The sequence below is a fragment of the Antechinus flavipes genome, chromosome 1, assembly GCF_016432865.1.
Source record: "Antechinus flavipes isolate AdamAnt ecotype Samford, QLD, Australia chromosome 1, AdamAnt_v2, whole genome shotgun sequence".
Taxonomy (NCBI): domain Eukaryota; kingdom Metazoa; phylum Chordata; class Mammalia; order Dasyuromorphia; family Dasyuridae; genus Antechinus; species Antechinus flavipes.
Window position 1 is genome coordinate 82,302,810 of NC_067398.1, and position 23,756 is coordinate 82,326,565.

Genomic DNA, 23,756 nt, shown 5'->3' on the forward strand with positions numbered 1-23,756 from the left:
TCTCCCCATCCCTTTTTCTTTCTGTGACTAGATGTCTACTTGCCACCCGGATTATGTGGGATAATTTTCCATAACCTTATTCTCCCTACTTCAACCACACCCCTCCCTGCTTTCATCTTCTCTCTTCTCCATCCCAATCTTCCCCTCTCTTTCCATTCTTTCCTTAAGATCAAGACATAATTGCACTACTCTTAGCCTCTTCTAATGCAATCGCTGGAGAACTCTAATACTGATGGGATTCTGAGGAAATACATGTCACCTCCCCATATTTGAATGTAAACATAGTTTACATGTACTTTAGTACTGTGTTTAAACCTCAAAGTTTCTAAACAGTGCTAGTCTTTTCATCAAAAATGCTTTCAAGTGTTCTATTAAAAATTAATTTCCTCCCTGTAGCATTATATCATTTCCCCTCATAATACTATACATTCATATCCTTTTCCTCCTATAATATTGAATACTAAGCTTTTCACTCTTTTATAATTGTTATGCTAAATCATGTGTGATCCTGACTATAGCTTCTTAGTATTTGAATTCTTTCTTTCTGGAAATCTGCAGTACTTTTAAAAAAAACTGTAAAATATGGATTTTAGCTATTATATTCATTAGAGTTTTCATTTGGGAGTTTATTTCAAGAGGTCATCAATATATTATTTCTATTTCTACTTTGCACTCCACTCTGGTTCTAAGAGAGTTGGGAAGTTTTCTTTTAAGACTTCTTGAAACAGAATGTCTAAACTTTTTGTTGTTGCTAATGTTATTGTTTTTGGTCATAATATTCAAATAGTTTAATCATTTTTATTTTTTCTCCTCAATCTGTTTGCTAGGTGAGTTTTGTTTTGTTATTTTGAGGGATTTTCCCTACAAATTATTTTTTTTCAATCCTTTGATTTTATTTTAACATTTTTTGTCGTTCCCTGAGTCGTTGCCTTGTCTTTGAGCCACTTTAATATTTGTTGATTAAGCAAGGTTTTGTATCTCTTATGCCACGCTCTTATTTCCTTTTTCAATTTATTCTTCCAAACCTCTTATTTCATTTATAAATATTTTTTTAATTCTTTTAAATTATTACTTTATCTCTCCCAAGAATTGTAGTTTAATTTTCTCCCAAGCTATGTTATTCCCTAAGGCTTTGCTTGTAAATATTTTGGAGTCATTCTCTTCTTATGGCTTTGTGAGTTAAACTTCCTTGCCATCATTATAGCTTTTTATGATGGCCTTAACTTTTTTTCTTAACTCATTTTTTCCAGCCTACCTCAGATTTGAACTTGTGGTGGGTTGGCTTTATCATATTCATGTAAGAAAGGTCTGGGCTTGTCTTTTTGTTGCTTTCTTGGAATATGATTGTTGTGTTATTCCAGGAACAGGGTGAGGATCAGAAAACTGTCAGTGCTTTCAAATTGGTTTAATCTAAGGAAAAGTTTGATCACTATCCTACTGACCTGAGCTCTGCAAGTTCCTGACCTGGGTCTGAGTCTGAGCAACAGTAGGTTTCTAATCAATTCAACTCCACCATCCAGCTAAAAAGCTCTATTGGTTTGGAGTGATAGAACTGCAGGCTCCCTTTGGTCTAAGATTTCTGTACTTATTTTTCTGTAGACTAGACTATAAATCCTGTTTTGCACCTGGATCTGAACCATACCATTGCTGCTCTGGCTTTTGAACATCCTCCTTTCTAAGTACACTGCCCAAGGTCTCCCTCCCCAGGAATGTCACCTTCAGGCAGCAGGTCCCAGCTTAGTCTGTTCTAGGTTTGTGACCCAAAACTGAGTAGTCAGTGACAAAGTTACAAGTTTTTACTTTGCTCCATCACAGTGCCACAGAACTGGGATTTCCTCTTGTCCTGATACATAGCCTCTCCCTGAATACTAGAGTACCTATATGGCCCAGACACCAATTTTGCAAAACTTCTTATCTGTCTCTCAAATGCCAAAATGGGCTGAACAAATGATTCACAGTGACTTTTTCTGGACTTTCCCAACAGGATTTTGTCTGTTACATTTTCTAGATCTGTTTAATAGAGTTTAGTAAAGATAAGTTCCACTATACTGGTTCCAACAACTCAGCCATCTTGGTTCTGCCTCCTCATTATTGATTTTTAGTAGTATTTTGTAACTACTTATATGTGTTGAATGTACCATCTTAGCAGATTAAAACCTATGTATTAATTTTAATGGGATTTCTCTATTATTTCTTCTTAGAATCTATTTTTTGCTACATAGAAATGTTGAAGATTTTGTAGATTTACTTTTTAATTCTACTACTTTATTGAAACTATTATCTCAACTAGTATCTTTGCTGATTCTCAAAGGTTTTATAAATAACCCCTAATGTCATCATCAAATGTTTCCTCCTCTTTGTCAGTGTTTATGCCTTTAATTTCTTTCTCTTTTTTTGTCATTACTTCTAGTATTCTTATGCCTATGACAAGTTATGTTGGAAATGGGAACATCCTTGTTTTCCTCCTATATTTACTAGGAAAAAGTTGTAGTTTCCCTATTGCAAATAATGCTAGTTTTTTGGTCTTAGATAAATATTTTTATTCATGTTTAAAAAACAATTCTTTACATATTTTGGTAACTTTAGCATAATCAAACTTTTCAACACCCATTGATATAATAATAATAATAATAATAATAATAACTAGCATTTGTTTAATACTTTAAAGCACTTGGCAAATATTATCTCATTTGAGCCTCTCAATAGCCTAGAAAATCAATGCTGCTATTATTATTATTTCTGTTTATAATGGCCTTCTCTTTTTTTCTTAACTCATTTAAGAAATTAAGAAATTAAGGCAGAAGTTAAGTGACTATTTAGTCACACAGCTAGTCTGAAGCCAAATTTGAAGTCATGGCTTTCTAACTTCAGGCCTCGTGTTCTATGCACTATGGCACCTACTTGTCATGTAATTTGTGCTACTTTTTGTTTTTCAAAATGATTATTTTATTGTTATTAATGTTGTCCATCCTTTGTTCTAGAAGAGGACCCAGGATATTGTGACTTGCACATAAACTGAATCTAAGCAAGGCAGAGTTACACAAACTTGTCAGCCTCACTTTTTCCTCCAGTCATTCAAGACCAGTAGCAGGACAAAAGTCAGGGCTACTGGCAATGTCCTGGGACGCAGCGGATGACCTGGGCATCTGCAATATCTGACCAAATCTTAACCACTCCCTGCTCCAGCCACCTGAACAATTGTGTCTGTTGGAACAAATTGTTCTTATCTACCCATTCCGCCAGGGGGAGTCTTCATGTGCTTGAAGTAGACATTCCCCTAATTCACAGGTTTAAATCTTGTAGCTTACCCTCCATCTGGCGTAGCCCATCTGCTGAGAGCTTTTACTGGACTGTGGGCTCTGTGCAGACCACAACTTTTTGCGTGAGAACTAAGGTAGATGAAAGCTTTGAAAAGGATTTAGGAAGCCCTCATACCAGAGGTGCTAGTGCTCCCTGAACACCCCATATGGACTGAAAAACTGCAAAGTTCACTATTTCATGTATTCCATTGTTTACTACTTATGTCACTGATATCTAATTATTAGAAGATCAATAGTTCAAGTCCCCATAATGATCTTAAAATTCCCTTATCCTAGTCTCAACTTCAAGTTCAGGGGAAATAAATAAAGAAAATAAAGTAAAAACAGAGTGTAAAAGATTGTTTCAAAAGATTACTTAATTAAAATTTTCAGATAAAATGCCAATGGAAATGTAAAATATTTTCCACTTTTCTATACAAAACAATAGCCATCCATATAAAAATATTGTAAGCATCTTTTTATTTGATTCTTACCTTTTAAAATGTCTTTCTCAGTATATCAGTATTGGAATATATCATATTAAGTCTCTTCTACAAATTATAAAAAGGCCTTGAATAAAAATATGTTAAATTTGACACTCATAAGAATATGAAATAAACACAAATGCCCCCAATTATTAAATAAAGAATAGTTCCAAAACTGAGTCTGAGCATAACAAAGAAAAATAAGAGAGATTACGGAGAAAGGCTTCATATTTTGAAAAAACTTAGATTTAATGATGAAGAATGTCAAGATAGAACAAAAGAGAAGACTTGTAAGTATCTCCATAATCAGGTTTGCTTGTTAGGGTGAAAATATGGAGTTATAATTCAAACCCAAATATAGACTTACATAATATAACCCAAAATGGTTTACATACTGGAGATAATTTCAAATCATCTCTAAGACAACAAACAATCAGAAAAAGATTCAAAATACCAATCATAGGAGATAAAGCACAAAGATTTTAATCCAAAATATCAAATACCACTATCTTTCAACAGCCACTCCTTTGAGATACATATTTAATTTAACCAATTTTCAAGTTTTAGTTTTCTACTTAACACATTTAAAGAAAGAAAGCTATAGAACACAGATAGGAGAGCCCCATATTAACTAAGGAGTTCTAATTAACATTACTGAGGTTTAGTTTAATGAATCCAAATGTCAATGTAAAAAGCACAGGACCACATTTTCCTTTCTGGTCTGTCCCAAAATAATGTCTAGTACCCAATAGTTTGCTAGTAAATGCACAATAACCTGCTCTCAAAAAAACACGAAAATTATATATGAGATACTTTTACATTTAACCTGCATTATTAATATTTTCTCAATACTTTCTAAAGTACAGGCAATCAACAAAATAATAAATCCAGTCCTAATATGCAGCACTGGCTAGTTTCTGAGGTGTAAATATTCAGTGAAAATTAACAGTCAGCCAATTTTAGCTGACTTAGGACAACACTGGTAGCACTCCTCTGAGCTCACTCTACCGATGGCATTGAAAGATTGGGTCCTCAAAGGGTACTTAACAATTCACACTGGGGTATGTGAGAATAAGTGTGAGTGAATGAATGTGTGTGTGTTTGTGTTCATGTAAAAGAGAGAGGAATTATTTTAGCCTCCATCTATTATGCTCCCCCATTGCTTACTATGGAGCCAAAGCTAAGTAGCTATAATGACGGGGTATCTAGGACTTCTGATTTGAAGGATAATTTAGGTCACTCCCCAATCTGAACCCAGGGCACATCTGTGTTTCTATAATGTTGTTGTTGTTTTGCTATGTGGGTTTTTCTTTTTTGGTTAAATTTTACCTATTTATATAGAAGAAAATGTGGTTCAATGGAATGTTAAATTTGGAGGTAGGAAGATTTGAGCTGAAATCCAGAGTCAGATTTGGAGTTAGGAAGATTTGAGCTGAAATCCAGTCAGATACTTACTAGCTGTGTATCTCTGAACAAATCACTTTACCTCTCCCTCAGTTTTTTCATCTGTAAAATGAGGATAATAATAGCACTTATCTCCTAGGTTTGTTGTGAACTCAAAATAAGATAATATCTGTAAAGCACTTCTCAAATTTTAAAGTGCTATCTAAATGCTAGCTTTTATTATAAATAAAACTAAGGGATGATTCTTTGCAAAAACTAAAAAAAATGTTTAAAGTGCAACTAAAATTGATAAGACATTAGTAAATATAAAGAGAGCAGAAAATCAAATCAATAAAATGACAATCAAACAAGGCAAAATCAAAACAAAATTTCCCAAAAATAGGAACAGAAAATGTCCATACTCATTTATAAAAACAAAACCCTTATAAATTATTGACAGAAAAGTACCTTTTTAATATGATAAAATATATCTATCTAAAACCCAAAGCAAATATCCTATACAATTAGACATTCTAGAAGCTTTCATAATAAATACAGGAGCAAAGCAAGGAAAGCCACTATTTCCACAAGTATTCGATATAGTTCTAGAAATACTAGCAATAGTGATAAAGCAAGAGAAAGTAATTACTGATGGAAAGATAAAAATGAGGAGATAAACTCCTACTGTTTACTAATGATAAGATTTGCTTTAAAAATCCTAGGAAGTCAGGAAAGAAACAAGGATATAATTCCATTCTTTTGCAGAGATAGGGGCCCCAGAAATATTGTACATTTCACATATTTCAGACTTTTTGATATATTATTACTTTTCTTTTTATTTTCTTTTAAAATTATTTATTATATGGGATAATCTTCGGAGAGAAAGAGGGATGCTAGGGGAAACTGTGGTGATGTTAAAAAATTAAAAAATGGGTTTTTAGAAATAAAGGGCTTTTTGTCTTTTTATATTTAAGTTCAAATGAATAAAATAATTTTTAAAGTGGGAAAAAGTGGGTTGATGAGGGGGAAAAAATTAAAAGTGCACAGCAGAGAACAAAAGAAAACTTAGAAGGAAGCACATAAAAGTAGAGTAAATGAAAATATATAGTATTTATTACATATTTTTAAGTAAACAATGTGAAATTAAAATCCATGGTTTTATATTGAATCCTCTTTTTATGTTGTACTATGTACATAGAAATGTTCTCTTTTTTTGTCATTTTGTACTTAAGTTCAAAATGAATTTTTAAAATTTTTAAAGACGTGCACACAGAGAGCATACATAGCCAAAGCATAAATTCACAGCTTCTGCCTGGAAGTCCTTGTCTACATCTATAGAATCTTAATGAAGTTCCTCTTAAGGAGGTATAGCCATCTAATTAGCTTTGAGGTTGATGCTTTTGTAGAATTCTAAGGCTGACATCTCTTGTTTGTTTTCTGTCATCAATTGCTGCTGTTCTGGGGACACTGCTAAGGACTTTGATGGAAAGTCTAAATCTTCTGACCTTTTAAAGTCCACAATGTCAACTTTTAATTGAAGGATAGGAAGAGATTGAGACTCTCTCCTCCTCATTCTCCTTCTCCTTCTCTTCATTTTCTATTCTTCCTCTTTTTCTTCCTCTTCCTTTCCCTAAGCAATTCTCTTCCAGGGGTTTGACTGGAATTGTTCCTCCACTATTAGAATATTAGAATCTAAATTAGCCTAAACTTTTAGTGGATGGTTTCAAGAGATGTTTAGAAACTGCTCATACCTAATTTTCAGTTTGATTGATTGATTCCTTAATGAAATCCAAAACATTCTCATTTGATAAACTGACTTCCTGACCCTAACCAATTTCCTAATTCTAAATGAATAATATTAACCCTACTCTATATGGACCAACACTCTTATGATTCCTGTCCTAACTGATTTATTCTTCAGTCTCTTAAAGTCTGATTTCTGTTCTGTAGATCATTGAATTCAAAGGAAAAAAAAACTGTCCTCATTTTAAAAATAAGAATACTGATCCCCAGAAAGTTCAAATATTGAGTATTACATGATTAAAAGTTAGAATGGGAAAAGACCTTAAAAGTCATCTATTACAATCCTTTCACTTTACAAATAAGAAAAATAAGTTCTAGAGAAGTTAAATGGAATTCATCCAAGATCATAAAGTAGTGAATGACAGAACAAGATTTTAACCCAATCAACAAACCCTTTAATCTGCACAAAAACATGAAGCACTCTACATGTGTACTGGTGGTGATATATAAAAGCAGAGCTGAAAGTAAAGTTCAGGCTCCTGACTACATCTTTGACTACTTCTCTTTGAAGTTACTCACAACTTCCTTGTTTTCAAATCTAATGGTATGTTCTTTGGAACTCCTGCAGGATCTGACCCTGTGATTGCCCCTCCTTAATGAGAGTAGCTTCTCTCTTGGACCCCCTGACACCACATTTTTCCAGTTATTCAATTCAACGAGCATTTATTAAGCTCATTCTGTGTTTGGATGCTCTCTGTACTGGGGACAAACACAAAACCAAAAATGTCTTTACCCTCAAGGAACATACATTTTAGATGGAAAGATAAATAAGTTTACTAAATTTGAGGTAGTAACACAATAGGAGGAATCAGGGCAGGTGGTGTAAAAGCAACATCCTCTCCCACATAGACTACAATGGCTTGGGTTTTTTTCTCCTAAAAGGGAATTAAACCATCTTTGAGTTCTGAATGGTCCAAGGAAGTAAGGCTTAAATGACTGAGAGCCTTCCTGACTATCTAACTATAAAGGGCCAAGGGACAAGAGGTAGGGGGGAGGAGTTTTTTTTTTATTAAGCACCTATGTCACGATAAGCACTTTGCTGAGAACATTATGAATATTATCTCTTCTGACTCTCAAAAAAAAAAAACCCTGAAAGATAAGTGTTGTTGTTATCTTCATTTTATAGCTGAAGAAACTGAGGGAGGAAGAGGTTAAATGACTTATTAAGGCTCACACAGCTAGGAAATGTCTGAAGCCAGACTCTAAAACTAATATTCTATCCACTGTGCCACTTTGATCAGCAGGCCATCATGGTAGGGATAAAGGCAGAAAATGACACTCAATTGAATTAATACTAAATCCTTGCTGAATATGCTTCCCATTCATTAAGTAAGTCTCCTCCATTAGCTGCTAGCTGATTATTTCATTTCAAAATCAAACCGGAATCAGCCGGCCAGCCTCAATCTTTCTCATAGTGTAAGCTGGGACCTGGGCAGACTTTTTGCAAAAGGAGGGATTTGAACTGAATTTCGAAGGAAGCAAGAAAGGACTGGAAATGGAAATGAAGAATGAAAGAATGACAGATATGGGAGATAATAAGGAGAAAAGCTTTGATCCAGGAGATGTGTACTAAGTCCAAGGAACAAAATGACCATTGTTGTTGAACTATAGAATGCATAGAAAGGAGTAAAGCGCAAAGAGACTAGAAAAGCATTAAAGTTCTAAACTTCTATAGCTTCCACACTTTTATATTTGACTCTGTATGTAAGAGGGAGCCACTGGACCCTATTAAATAGAGAAGTATCATGGTCAGACCTGTGCTTTAGGAGGATCAATTTTACAACTAAATGGAGGCTGGACTGGATGGGAAGATACTTGAGACTGGAAGAACAATCAGAAGGGTATGCAATAGAGCAGGGGTAAACTGATGATAATCTTCAATAGGACAGAGGTTGTATGAATGAAAAGACAATGTACAGGAGACATATATAGACAGAAATTACAAGACTTAGCAATAATTTGGATATGTGGATAGGTTAGAGTGAGGAAGCCTGGAGCATTGATAGGATAATAGTGCCCTCAACAGTTTTAGGGAAGTTGTTCAGCTGGGAGAGTCAAGGGAGAAAGATAATGAGGTTAGCTTTGGAAATGCTCATAGGATATCCAATTCAAGGTGTCCAATAGGTAGTCGTTGGTTTAAGACTAGAAATTAGAAGAGATCAAAAGAAAGATAGGAGAAATGGATACATAAATTTGGAAATTTTATACATACATATATGTGTACATCTATTTGTGTACACATATAATTTATATCAATGACAAGAGTCTAAAAATAGAAGAGACAGAGATAGGGTAAGTAGCCTTTGCTGGATCATTACTTCGTCATCATTATTATTATATTATTCCACTTCTATTATAGCATTATCCTAAGTCTCCAGAAATCTCCCCCATAGTCCAGCAGCCTTTTCACCTCCGATGCCTCCAAACCTAAGGTATTCTCATTCTGAAAGATCCTTCTACTCTAGAGATCCCTTCCTTTAAAGTGAATTCTTCCCAGAAGTTTCCAGGACAACAATGATCCTCTACTCTAAACTCCCCTAGCCCAGCTTTAGACTTCTTTACCATGTCTCTGTGTACATAGCTTCTTTATACCCCATTAGAATGTAAGCTCATCCCTGCAGATCGCATGAGAAACAAGATGAAGGACTAGAAACTTTCTCTTATCATAACTAAGACCTCTCAAATCTCTCCAAAACAAATTATGTACCAAAGAAAAAATAATTTCCCCCGACTCCATTGTCTAAGATACCCAGAATTCCAAAAAGGGTTAAAAAATCGAACTGACTTTCACTAATTCTGATCTCACTCAGGACCCCTCCTGTACCTCCTGTGCTGCAATCAGAGGCTGCATCAGCCAACCCAAGGATCCAACCCCACGCCCTGCTTCCCTGTTCCAGGAAGACCCTGGCTCCAGGCTTCAGGAGTTCATTCAGTATATGATGAACAACTCGCTCAGTGCCCGCCCTTCAGCAGTAAAAGCCTGCTTGGGGGAAGGGAGTGGTCCCCACTTCTACAGCATCAAGGCCACAAAGCTCTGACGTGACACTGCCGGGGTGGACAATCATCTAGTACAACAGGGAAGTTCTCTGCTGGTGCTGGGTCAGGGAACTGAGCCAAACAGAAAAGGATGGAGGCAGTGGAGCTGTGGAGCACTCCACTAAGCCTGAGGGAAAAGAGCTCAACATCCAGGGGTCAGAGATCTAAACTGGGGAACTGTGAATTGCCCAGGGTTGAAGGAGTCTGAAAGAAACACTTTGAGATCCAGCCACTAAAGAAACTACCGTCAGAGAAGACAGTCAGAATGTAAATAGGAGAAAATAAAGAGGAAAAAAAAGATTGAAATTGCCAAAGATCCCAGGGGAAACAAAACTCAAAAGACATTTAACAAAAGCTGTTAAATCCACTGAGAAAGCATTAACAATAGAAGGAAATGTGGCCTCCAGACCTAGTAAATGAGTTCAGGCATCTGTGAATAAATACGGCAAAACAAAGGAAAATGATTCAATATTTGATGAGACAGAAGACCCTGTGGAAGATGAAGATAGCATGGAACCACAACAAATTCGTCCAGAATGGTTCAAAAGAGAAGAGAGGATATGAGAGCAAAATTATACCTTGAATAGCAAAAACAATGGAAAGAACAGAAAAAATGGAATTGCAATGGCAAGTCTCACAAAAAAAGTGAAGAACAATCTTGAAGAAAAGAAGCAAAAAAACATAATAACTTTGAAAGAAAATATATTTATGTGTAAGTAAGACATACAAATCTTAAAGATAGAGCATCATATAGACAACCTAAGGATCTTAGGTCTCCTAGAAGAACACAACAGGACAAAAAACATTAATATTATAATGTAGGAAATAATAGAGCTCAGAACTTTTGAATATAGAAAATGAAATACCAATTGAAAGGATTCAAAGATCATGGGGGGGGGAACCTAAGACTACAAACTCCAAGACATAGAATGGTAAAATTTAATAATTCAGATAAAAAATAATTGTTCCTCAAGTGATTAGGAGAAAAGCCTTTAAATACTAAGGAAAGAAAATTTAAATAATTAAATGATAATTCTAGGCCTTAAGAAAATATAGGCAGAAATGTAATAATGTGCTCCAAAGAGCAATGGAACTCAGGATACAGTCCAAGGTGACCAAAACTGCAAATATAACCATAATCATAAATGAAAAAAGATGGACATTAAATAATAAAGATGTTTTTGAAACAGCTTTAGAAAAAAAACAGAACTGAAGAGATCATCTGTTTTTCAAAGAGGCAGCCAAGGGCAATAATAGCAGCAAAGTAACAGCAGAGACCAGTAAGACAAAAAGACAAGAGTGGTGAAGGTAACAGTAAAGAAGCAGGTAAAGGGGGTGCAGGAAAGTGCAATTAGGTAGCACAGTGGATATAGAACTGGGGCTTCATGAAAAGTATCTGGCAACATTGTTCCTATAGGAAAATAATTTTTTCAGGAGAGTTTATTAGAAGACTGGAGGGTATCTTAAAAGGGGAAAGAGAGCAGAGAAATAGGAAGCAATGTATAATATGGTCAAATCAAGTGCTAGCAATAAGGGGACAATAATTCCTAAGATATCATAAAGAAAAACACCTACAAACTGAGGAGAGGGGGCGGGGAAACATTGAAAAAGGAGGAAAAGGAAGGAGATCTTGCTTTGGTGATTACACTGACCAGAGATGAAAAGAGATGATCTGAGAAGGGGGAAGGAGCTCTCTACTGAATGAAGCCTGGTGCACTTGGTGTTTGAAAAGTCTATAGGTTCCATCTCAGGAAGGAGTAGGCTGGCTATTCTGGGAGCAACTGACACTTGGGGAAGTGGGAGAGGGACGAGAGAAGAAATTTTGAGGCAAATAGTTGGGGAGAGATAACCATGCAGGGAAGCAGTGAGAAAGGGACTCTCCCATGAGGACCATCATGATACCTGCAATAAATGGCAATGTTCTGAGAGAGACACAATAGAAAAGAGGAAACAGTGGGGCACATCTTACAAGGCTGTGACAAAAAGCACCTAGAGGGAGAAGTCTGAAATGGATACCTTGTAAGTTTTGATGGCAAGAGAAATACAGTGAAAAGAGAAAATCCAGATAATTATAGGGATCATGAATCAGAAAATAATATTCTAGATCAGACAAAAAGAAAGAATGGATAATAAAGTGAGTGAAGTCCTTTTTGGAAAGGGGCACAAAAAGTAAAATTTAAAACACATGTGAACTAAACTCATTGAAATGGAGAAAAAGATGAAATATACTTGATTAACTAGGAAGAAAAAAGAGGGACTAATAAGAAAAACCCCAGAGGGAAAGTGGTAATAAAGAAGAAGAGGGGCTTAGGGATAAAGAAAAGAGAAATAATAGGAACAGAGCCACTTCAAAAAAAAAAAAAAGAATAAGGTAAGATAAATGGAGGAACATAGTACTGTGTTTATAGCAGAAAAAGGAAAAATCATAACTTGAAAAAATATTGGGAACAGATGGAGGAAAATATAAACCTAAGTCCCATAACTTTAAATGTGAGTGGATTAAACAATCCAATAAAATGAAGAAGAGTGACAGATTGGATAAGAAAACACAACCCTACAATCTGTTGCTTATAAGAAACACATAAAACATAAAAACATACACAAAATAAAACTGAGGATAGAAAAAATTATTGTGCATCAAGAGAACCCAAAAAAAAACATGAATTGTATTCATGCTATCTGACAAAACAAAAACATTCAAAAATAAATAAGAAAACTATATTATGCTGAAAAGAACCACAGACAATAAACCAATATCAGTAATAAACTTAAGATATTCCAAATACTTAGCACCCAAATTTATAAAGGAAAGCAAACTTGAGCTATAAGAAAATAGATAGTTACCTAAAACTGACAAGAAAATTCAATATCTCTCTTAGTTTTGGAAAAATCTGACATAAAGATAAATAAAAGGGAAAATATAGAACCAAACAAATTTCTGGAGAAATGAGTTTTTCAAAACTTAAGGAATCTTCTAAATAGTACAGCAAAAGAATATATATTTTTTCTGCACCAATAGATATTTTACAAAAACTAATTGCATTTGAGGGCACTGTGATATTTCAAACAAATATAAAATGTAAAAAACAGTTAATCCATCCCTTATAGATCATAAAACAATAAAATAATTGGTTCAGCAATTACAAACAAAAGATACAGACCCAAATTAAGATGTAACAATAATAAATGGATCAAAGAACTAATCATAGAAATAATTAATAACTATGTGAAATAAAAAGATGATAATAAAACATACCAAATTTTCTGGGATACAACAAAGCAGGGAGAAAATCATGTCCTTACAAATATAGTATGTATGTATATATGTATATACATACATATATGTATATGTGTCTGCATGTATATGTATATATGTAATATAAGTAAAATGAAAAAGAGGCCTCAGAGGTCATGTAAATGTGACAAAAGAGAGCTGTGACTTTTCTTCTTTCCAATTTTGATATAAGGAAAAGCTTCTGGATAATTAGAGATTGCTCAACAGTAAAACCAACTGTTCAAAGAAGTGATGAGTTATCCTTCAACAGTGGTCTTTAAGCAAAGACTGTGTGACCTCCTGTCATGTGTTTTTTAAATGGATCTTTAGCAATGGGTTAGATCACATAAGGAGTCTCTGATATTCTTTTTGATTGAGATTTTATGATTACTTACCTAATGAAATTTAAATGTGAATTTAAACTCCCTCTCACTACACATACTTCAGTGCTCCAGGAACAAATGGAACAAATGGAACAAGAAGGGCTTCATAACACTTGGATATAGCTATTATTCTGAGGTCTTCTCTTCTCCAGATTAAAGATCTTGAAGTCATTCAGCTAATATTACTTCGCCAAGGGTCCTTCACCATATTGGTTACCTTTCTCAGATGCTTTCCAGCTTATCAAAATCTACTTAAAACAATACTCCAGATAGGGTGTGATAAAGGTAGACTATTTCAAGACTATTATCAGCGAAGACCTCTTAGAGCAGCCCAAGCTTACATTAGCTTTTTTGGCTGCTACTACATCACACTAATGACTCACATTGATTTTGTCATTTACTAAATCTGTGAATTAACTCTAATTTATTCTGTTTGCATGAATTGTTTCTATATTGTTTACTCCCTTGAAATGTGAATTCTTTACAAGCAGGGACTATTTTTTTGCCTTTCTTTGTACACTCCACACTTCGGTTAGCATATAATAGGCCTTCATAAATGCTTGTTGATTTGACATTATTTGCCACTAAAACCTTTAGATCTTTTTTTAATCTAACTGATATCCAGCCATACTTCTCAAAGCTTATACTGGTGAGTTGATTTTTTTGAACCCTAAAGAAAATGAGTGAAGAACTTCATTGTTCTTACTAAATTTAATTTATCTTTCTAGTCAGATGAGATATTTTTAGATCCAATGTATCTGGGAACTCTTCTAGTTTTTGTAACTTGGAAATTTGTTAAATACTTCATCTGTGCTTCTTGGCTTCTCTGAAAAGTTCTTCTTACTTCAAATCTCAGCTAAAATCTCCCTTCTTTAAAAAGCCTTTCCCAGGGGTAGCTTGGTGGTATAATGGATAGAGCACCAGCCCTGAAGTCAGGAGGACCTGAGTTTAAATCTATCCTCAGACACTTTGAACACTTCCCAGCAGTGTGACTTTTAGCAAGTCACTTGACCCTAATTGCCTTGGCAAAAAAAAGAAAAACAAAACCTTTCCCAGTATTCCTTAGTTCTAAAGCCTTCCCTCTGAGATTACCCCCAACTATTACCAGGTATCTATAACATAGATGCAGATATAGATAGATATGTTTTTGCTTGTACAAAGTTGTTTACATATTGACTTCTCAATAGACTATAAGCTCCTTGATAGTAAGGACTTTTGTTCATTTGCCTGTCTCTCTATTCCTAGTACTTAGGACAGAGTAAGGCATGTAGTAGGGGATTAATAAATGTTAGCCAACAATAATTGATTGATCTATATTTTCATGCAAGTCATGGCTATTATATTTCAACAGTACCTGGCAAACAAGAGATCCCTGGGACATTCCAGTAGACATTTTCCAAACTGACATTAAGCCATGAATAGTTTTATCATCATTAAATTCTCCACTGCCAACTCAGCCTCGAACCTACCCAGTCAGCACACTGATTTGCTCCATCTTCCTGTATTAATTTGTTCCACCTCTACCCACCAAGAGAGTAGTCTCCTTTTCCTACCCTTCAGCACTTTCCATTACCCCTTTATGCTTTGTCTTCCCCTACTGAAATTGAGAGCAAGGACCATCTTGTTTTTTTCTTTTTATGTGCCCAACATTTAGCATAGTATCTTATAAAGTACTTAATACATTATTTCTTTGTATCTAATCGTATTCTGTGGAAGCTTTAGGTATTAATTTCCAATTGAATCTCTTGGTTTTGGACATGTATAAAAATTTTGGTTTCTATTGTCATCAATTAGTCCCCTTCAAAAGCCCTAATTTATAGAGAAATGCAAATTAAGACAACTCTAGGTTACCTCTCAGATTAGCTAAAATGACAGGAAAAGATTATGATAAATGGAAAACTGGGACATTAATTCATTATTGGTGGAGTTGTGAAATAATCCAACTATCTGCAAAGCAATTTGGAACTCTGCCCAGAGGCTATAGAACTGTGTATATCCTTTGATCCAGCAGTTTCAATCCAGGGTCTGTATCACAAAGAAATGAGAAAAGAGGGTAAAGGACCCATATGTGCAAAAATGTTTACAAGGAACTAGAACCTGAGTAGATGACCATCAGTTGGGGAATGGCTGAATGAGTTATGGTATATAAATGTAATGGAATATTATTGTTCTATGAGAAATGATGAGGAAGCTGATTTCAGAAAAGCCTGGAAAGACTTACATGAACTGAGGCTGGGTGAAATAAGCAGAACCAGGAGAATATAATTCATAGATTATATAACTATCAATTGTGAGGGACTTGGCTCTTCTTGAAAAAAAGTGATTCAAGGCCATTTCAATAGACTTGGGATGGAAAATGTCATCTGTATCCAGAGAGAATTATGAAAATTGAATGTGGATTGAAGCATTGTATTTTTACCTTTGTTTTTTGGTTTGGTTGTTTTTTTTTTCCTTGTGTTTTTTATCTTTTGGTCTGATATTTCTTGTACAACATGACAAATATGCAAATATGTTTAAAAGGATTGCACACATTTAACCTATATTCTTGCCATCTTTGGAGTGGGGAGAGAAAGGAATCACAAAAATTTGGAACACAAAGTCTTAAAAAATACATGTTGAAAATTATTTTACATGTATCTGGAAAAATAAAATACTAGTGAAAATTTTTTTTAAGAAAAGAAATACAAAAAAAAATCAAAAGCCCTAATTTAGAATCTGGGAAAGTTAAAAACACTTGACTCAACAACAATGGCAACTAACTAAAAGACTTAATTACACAAGTTGTTACTTTTTCCACTCCATTTGCAAATAATAACATTTTATTAGCAGGCTTGGCAGTTTTTAGGGTTTCCATTATTTTCTTTTTTAAATTACCATAGATAGTTTCTCTTGGAAGAATTTTAATAAATACTGGTTCAATGAGTGACCAATGCAACTCTTATGATCTGCAGATGCATGAACTCAGTGTCATAATAGTTCATAATCATGTCATGAAGACATGATACCTATGTCTTCAAGAGTTTAGTTCCACATGCTCAAAAAGTTATCATACTGTGCATACCTTTTGATCCAGCAGTATTTCTACTGGGCTTATACCCCAAAGAGATACTAAAGAAGGGAAAGGGACCTGTATGTGCCAAAATGTTTGTGGCAGCCCTGTTTGTAGTGGCTAGAAGCTGGAAACTGAATGGATGCCCATCAATTGGAGAATGGTTGAGTAAATTGTGGTATATGAACATTATGGAATATTATTGTTTTGTAAGAAATGACCAGCAGGATGAATACAGAGAGGACTGGCGAGACTTACATGAACTGATACTAAGTGAAATGAGCAGAACCAAGAGATCATTATATATCTCAACAATGATACTGTTTGAGGATGTATTCTGATGGAAGTGGATCTCTTTGATAAAAAGAGCTAATTCAGTTTCAATTGATCAAGGATGGACAGAAGCAGCTACACCCAAAGAAAGAACACTGGGAAATGAACATAAACTGCTTGCATTTTTGTTTTTCTTCCCGGGTTATTTATACCTTCTGAATCCAATTCTCCCTGTACAACAAGAAAACTGTTCGGTTCTGCACACGTATATTATATCTAGGATATACTGTAACCTATTTAACATGTAAAGGACTGCTTGCCATCTGGGGGAGGGGGTGGAGGGAGGGAGGGGAAAAATCGGAACAGAAGTGAATGCAAGGGATAATGCTGTAAAAAATTACCCTGGCATGGGTTCTGTCAATAAAAAGTTATTTTAAAAAAAGAGTTTAGTTCACTATCCATTTACTCTTCCTTTTGAATATTTTTTTTCCTCCAGCAAGAAAATTGCTTAAATTTTTGTAATAAAAACAGAATCTCTTTTTTAGGTTATATCTTTTTAATTCAAAAAAAATACTATTTTGGAGGGAAAATGAGTGAATAGAATCAAGTAATCCCAACAAATCTTCCTGTTCAGTAACCAAGTAGGGCTTAGTCACTACCTCTAGCTACCACATTCTACTCAATTTCCTAGGCAAAGTGGAGCATAGGATCTGGAACTAAATAAGAAATCACATAAGTCATTTATTCAAACCCCATCATTTTACAGATAAGGAAACTGAGACTCAGGAAGACTCAATGTCTTTCCCATAGTCACACTAGTAGTAAATATCAAAGGCATAATTTGTACCTAAATCTAAATCCAGTGCCAAGAGCCCTGGACCATGCAGTGTGATTTTTAAGGGAAAGAAGAGGAAAGGTACCAACATCAAAAAGATTTTTAAAAAATAAAGCCTAAGATAGAAGCTGATACTAACTAGTCCTTTCCCCAGTTCTAATCCTTGGGAGCTGACTCTAGAAAGAAATGAGTGATATGGGAAGAAAGTACAATCCAGGTTAGAAAAACAGCCACTACAAAGACTACCAAATACAAAGAACAGCAAGATCAGATTGTTTCGAGAGTGTACATGGAGAAGAATAATGAGATTAGAAAAAAAATGGATAGATTCAGCTGGAAAAGAATTTAGAAGCTAAACAGACGAATCTATATTTAATCCTGGAGACAATAAGGAACCACTGTAATTTATTGACCACTAAATTAGGAAAAGGGGAAATTGTGGCGGTAAAAAGGCCCTAGAAGGTCATTTTCGGTAACAACAACAACAAAAGCAAATCCCTGCATCAACAACACTGTCGTGAGAAAAAATATGTTATAAACCTAAAAATTTGAGATAAGTGAGTTACTAATTTCTAGGTTGATAGATTAAAAGGAAAATCATGGAAAGAGATGCAAGCTTAAAGAAATAGATGGGTTTTCCCATCTAATCTGCTTAGAGCCTTCTTACAAGATGTAAAATAGAAAGAGGGAGAAGGGGGGGTTTCTAGGCATGTAGGGCAGCAAGGACAAAAGCAAAACCTAAAAATAGATAAGAAAATATTAGTATCTGGTTTATGAATACAATTTACATTGAACAAGCACTTCAAGATGCATTACATATATGTTATCGAGGAGGAGAAAAAATAAGTTGGGGAAAAAATAAGTTGGCCATATGTGAAATTGGACATTGCATATTCATTCTCAAGAAAAAAACTGAAGAAGATAGTTGTTAAAAAAAAACTAAAAAGGATTCACACATATTGAGATATATAGACACTTTCCCAGTTTGTGGTTTAAGGACCCAGGCAAGATCATATAGTAAGAACAAGATAAAAAACATCCAGCCTGCATTGTCACTTCTTTCTTTTAGCAAGGCAATTGGGCTTTGGTGATATGCCCAGAATCATACAGCTAGGGAGTGTTAAGTGTCTGAGGCTGGATTTGAACTTTAGGGATGGTGCTCTATTCATTGCACTATCTAGCTGCTCCAACTCTGTTATGTCATGAGCATACTGAATGAACTTGAATGAAGGTCACATAACAGGAGCAAACATGGCAGGGTTTCTAATCTTCATCGTTAGAAGAAATATTCTCACTGATGAGTTCATAGATTTATCTTCTATACATGTGTCAAACTAATCTTCCAGAGATTGAGATGTCTTTATGTCACTCCCAGTGGTTCAACAATTTCCAGTGGTTCCTTATGAACTTTAAGATAAAATCCTTGGTTTGGCTTCTAAACCTTCATGATAAGGCATCAGCCTGCCTGTTCAGATCTATTTCACATTCTTCCATATACTCTACATTTCAATCAAATTGGCCTGTTCCCTGAATTCTACAATGAACCTCTTTGCTTTTACATCTTTGCACAATTTGTCCTACATTCTTGGTCTGCAGACTCAATTCATCTTTGCTTCAGAAAACCCTTATTTTCTTCTGGAGTTCAGTCTTTCTTGATTGTCTTAAGTTTGCAAGGAATCTCTCTCCTCAGGTTATTCTTTATTTACATATCTGTGTAACTAATATTTTCCTTATCTGTAGAATATGTTTATTGAGAGGAGAGACTTTTTTATATCATACTTACATCCCTAACCCCAAATAGAATAACTTGCACGAAACAGATATTTAATAAATTCTTGGTGTTATTTCTATGAAAAAAAATTCCTTAAGTTCCAGTCAACTAGAAAATGAACTTTTGGGGGAAAAATATTTCTAAGTCAATGAATGATTAAATTGGGAAGGGTATGGGGGAAAGAAAAGGGCAGGAGGAAAAAAGGCAAAAAGAGTATTTAAATTAAGAGAATCTCCCTCCTTTCCAGAGAACAGGTTCCCTTTGAGTCTGATATATATCCTAGAGCACTTGAGCAATCTAGTGAGAACTCTGGGTCCTTTCTCAATAATGTTTTGTTATGTTTTGTTTTTTTAATACTTGAAGTAAAGCCTATGTAGATGTTCAACTAGAAAAAGGTAGAGATAAAGATGCACTTTATTTTCTCATCCAAATTCAGGGACCCCCTGAAATATATTCACAGATTTCAGGTACCATGAATCCCAGGTTAAAAACTCAAACTACAGAGAATGTCTTCCAAGTAATGGTTTCATTCATTCAACAGACATTTCAGCAACACATAGTGTGTGGTCAGCATTTTGCAACTCCAATCTAAGGAAGCAGTGGCTTTCTTAGTCCAGACTACTAAATAAACATCAATAACCTTATCCCACCTTCTAGACAGTCTCAAATATTAAAATGCTTTAAGACATATAGTACACCAGATTAAAAAGCTTTTAATAGCTTTGCATAACATTGTGTTCTCTTTACGTACAAAAGGATCTTTACACAAACAGTAGTGATACCAAAATAAGAAACAGTATGATCCACTACCTTAAGCATTAAAGATTAGTGGTTTATTATTTGAAACACTGTAAAATGAAAAATTAGTTTCAAGAACAAGTTTTAGAGCTGATAAACAATCAACTCTTTTATTTCACCAAAATGTCTATTTTGTATGCAAGGAGATGCTTCAAGGCAAAGGGTGAAGGCTAGAGCTGGATCTTGGCCCTGCCTTCTTCCTCCAGTTCTCCGATGCCTTCTCAGCTGTCAGAGTGGAGGCAAAGGTCCCACTATAGCTCCAGATGTATTTCCCCTTATTTCAACCCTCTTCCTGGTGACAACTATATTAGAATATATTACACACAAAAAACTTTCTGAAGTTGCATTTTTAAGTAAAGTAAATCTTCTGTCCAAAAAACACAAGTTTTCCTATCATCATAACATTTCCAGTTTCCAAAGTGAAATTAGTGTTAGCATGGCACTTTGCCATAATGGAAACATACAAAATGATATCACAACATACCACCTTATTAAAACTTTCCAAAATATTTGTTTTGCTACTGCCAATTTCATGCTTTTGAAGCTAATTTTAACTGTATGTTAATTTAAACAAAAAAATTATATCAGGCTGAAAAAGGTGATATGTATTAATTTGTGGAAATATGTCATGAAACACATTTGTTTAAACAGATTTTTCATCTACAATAAAAGCACCAAAAATAAGGTTGTAGCCTCAATATGCTAATATGGCTTCAACAGAAAAACTGACAGGTGATACACATGACAAATTTGCAATAATTCAATAACATATTCTTCTACATAACTGACATGCAATTAAAATAACACTACCTTGCTCCTAAAAAAACCCAGATTTTGACATTAATTAATTTTAAAACAGTATTTATACTTTTAGCCCAATTCAATTTTGGAAGAATTCTTTAAACTTTAAATCTAGATTAAAGATGACTGTAGAATAAGTGACGCCAAAATGTTAATTGTTTCTTGTTTATGTTCTTTAAAGAGGTCTAAATATTTTAAAAAGCACTTGTTTCATTCAACACAATTCAACATTGCCACAGATGCAGAAGACTTTCTAAATATTTACAGTTCTTTAGGAGAATATGAATGAAAAGGAATCAGCAAATGTTCTTTTTTTTTTTTTTTTTGTATACAACAAACCGTCAATACTATAATCCTTTATTTTCATGCCTAAAATCCAAAATAAACAAGCTCACCAGTTGGGGAGTCTATAGAACTCAAGTGGAGAAAATATTGAAGCTAATCCTAAGAACCAAAGTACCACATTATTGAAGAGTTTGGTTTTTCTCTTGACAAAATTCCGATACCAAGCTTCATCAAAAGTGCTCCAAGCGAATTTCTCAGCAGTCATTGCATGTATCAAGAGAATGCAGCTTAATCCAAAAAGCCTTACTAACTTTAAAAACGGTCATCGTACAAACACCACATTTCATTGTGTACTGTCTAATGTTTCTTTCTGTTCCTGGAAACAAGCACCTGCTCTTAGCACCGCATCGCTTGCGCCCCCTAAAGTCCCATTTCTCTGATTCACAAAGTCCCGCTCATCAAGATGATCAGAGGGAAGATTAAAATGGGAGGAAGAAATAGAGGAAAAAATGCACCGATTAATAGATTAAACCGGTGAGCCAGTGTGATTATGTTTGCCGATTGGACTCTCGGAAAGCCCGGCTTCCCTATCAAAAGCAATAGTTGAAATGGATTTCTGAAATACTGGTGGACTGGAAATGCCAAGAGCCACCACCCCAGCAGACGATTTTCTGCCACACAGACCGCACCATGCCTGGTTTAAAACGCAGCCAGCGGCCGGTCCTTCTCCCTCCGATCCTAACCAGAGGGCCGCAGCTGCCCCGCGACCTAAGCCAGGAGCGGGGGATAAGGGAGAAGCCTATAGAAGTGGAGGCGGAAAGTGGAGGGGTGGGGGGAGTAAGAGAAGAATCGTCAGGGCTGTGGCGGCTGAAGAACCGAACCAGGGGGCTGCAGATGTGACAGACGCAAACATCATGGTACCAACACATGACAGGACTCTGAGATGCTGAGGCTGCTGATGCTGCCATCAGCTACATATGTACAAGTGCAATCATCGCCTCTTCCTCTCCCCAAGCATTGGGGAACCATGCAACGCGCCCCCAAACACACACGCACACACGACACCCCCCCCCTCCACCCCCGCTCATAATACTCCCGTCCTTCTCCAGCTCTCCCCCGCACACTCCTCTGCCCCTCCCCCTCACTCCTGCCAGCCGGAGGTGGGGAGGGGTCACTCCCTCTGACCCCCCAGCCTTGGGGAGATGCAGAATGAGGGGTCATCCCAGAACCCCCAGATCCCGAGGAAGGGGAGGAGGGATCACTCCCCTTGATGCTCCGTTCCAGTCTCGGGGAGAGGGGAAGAGGGGTCATTCGCGCTGACCGCCTCCCCCGCCAGGAGCCCGCTCAGGGGACAAGGGGTGGAGGAGGGGTCCGCACCTACCTACGCCGTATTTCTCCTCCTCGGTGGGGGTCCACATGGCCAGGCCGAAGGAGCCGCTTCCCCTGCGGGCTCAGCGCCGATCAACAGTTTCCCTGGGCGCGGGGGCGGCTGCCCGGGGCCGGGGCTGCCGCCGCTGATGCTGCTAATGCTGATGCTGATGCCGCTGCCGCGGCTCCGGGGGCGGCTGGCAGCCCGGCTGGCTCCGGGCTGGGCTCCGGGCTTCTGCGCCCCGGCGGCGGCAGCGGTGGCGCACTCGGAGCTCGCCGGGGACGGCGAGCGGGTTGGCGGTCAGCGACTCATGCCGGACAGAATCCGAGGCCGGGCGGGATGGGGCGGGAAGAAGCGGAGGTGGAAGGCACCTCCGCGGGCTCCGGAGGGAGGGGTCTCCCGGCCCACCCCCCCGGGCTCTCTCCCCCTCCCTCTAAAGCAGCTCCGCAGCTCCGGGTCCGCACAGGCAAAGGACTCGCTCCCTCCCGGCAGGCAGCCGCTGCTGCTGCTCCCTCTCTGGCTCCTGCTCCTCCTTCTCTCTCCTCTGCTCTCCCCTCCTAGCGCCGCGGCTCCCTCACTCGGCAGGATCCTGCGCATGCGCTCCCCTACGCCTCGCGCGGGGTCTCGCGCACCCGGGCTCCTGCCACTGGGACCCAGCACGCGACCCGGGGCCTCACACCTCCGCCTCCCGGCTCTCTCTTCCCTCCCCTCTCAGCTCTACCCCTTCTGCCTCCACTCCAGTTGGAATAAAGGGAAATCCGCAGGAGGTGAGTGGCCCGCGGAGGCCCAAGAGAAGCGATGGTGACCGCGGGGGTCGTTCCAGAGCAGCTGTCATTCTCCGCTCCCTGCCTCCTCCAGCCTTGTCCCGCAGACCTACACCCCTTCTTTGCAATCTCTGCTGCCTATATTGGC

At 36.9% G+C, this 23,756-nt stretch overlaps 1 protein-coding gene across 1 annotated transcript in view; it reads right to left on the reverse strand.

Annotated features, from left to right (window-relative positions):
- DOCK3 (dedicator of cytokinesis 3) overlaps nucleotides 1-22,948 on the reverse strand; it is a 513,257-nt gene extending 490,309 nt beyond the window's left edge. The window contains exon 1 of the mRNA XM_051985737.1: nucleotides 22,857-22,948. Within this exon, the coding sequence (XP_051841697.1) occupies nucleotides 22,857-22,893 (37 nt within the window). The 5' untranslated portion in view covers nucleotides 22,894-22,948. The remainder of the gene's footprint in view (nucleotides 1-22,856) is intronic.
- Nucleotides 22,949-23,756: the final 808 nt, after the last annotated feature.